General features: G+C 66.3%; 1 protein-coding gene across 1 annotated transcript in view; it reads right to left on the bottom strand.

Annotated features, from left to right (window-relative positions):
• The window catches only part of PGRMC1 (progesterone receptor membrane component 1), a 7,572-nt gene extending 7,337 nt beyond the window's left edge, over positions 1-235 (bottom strand). Inside the window, exon 1 of the mRNA XM_006761240.2 lies at positions 3-235. Coding sequence (XP_006761303.1) covers positions 3-118 — 116 coding nt within the window. The 5' untranslated portion in view covers positions 119-235. The remainder of the gene's footprint in view (positions 1-2) is intronic.
• Between the last annotated feature and the right edge of the window lie 254 nt (positions 236-489).

Below are 489 nucleotides of genomic sequence, written 5' to 3'. Positions count from 1 at the left end.
GGAAGATGCAGAGGCCGAGCAGCAGCAGGTTGAGAGGAGACGTGAAAATCTCGTTCAGCAGCCCGCTCTCCAGCTCGCTCGGTTCGGCGCCCGTCGCCACCACTTCCTCGGCAGCCATGATCGCTGGAGCAAAGGTTGGGCCGGACTTGGGAAAGCTCCGGAACTTGAGGCTATCTCCACCCTCTCCGAGAGCTAGTGCGCACGGGGCTCGGCGAACAAGGACTAGACAGGGGAGGAGGCGGGGCCAGGAGGGGAGGGGGCGGGGCAGAAGTGGGCGGAGCGTCCCAGCCTTGTCTGTCTCGAAGCTGCTGACGCGCGGCGCTGGGCCGAGTCTGGCTCCGCCTAGCTCAGGCCCCCCACCTTCCTGTGGAGCGTGGATCCCCTCCCCCAGTGGGATCCAGCCTCCTCTACTGCTGAGATAACTGAGCCCACCCCTCAGCTCCACCTGCGAGGCTCCGGACCCCTCCCGATGCCATCCTCTCGCTCACC

This window comes from Myotis davidii, unplaced genomic scaffold (assembly GCF_000327345.1).
Source record: "Myotis davidii unplaced genomic scaffold, ASM32734v1 scaffold3998, whole genome shotgun sequence".
Classification (NCBI taxonomy): domain Eukaryota; kingdom Metazoa; phylum Chordata; class Mammalia; order Chiroptera; family Vespertilionidae; genus Myotis; species Myotis davidii.
This window is presented reverse-complemented; position numbering and strand designations above follow the sequence as displayed.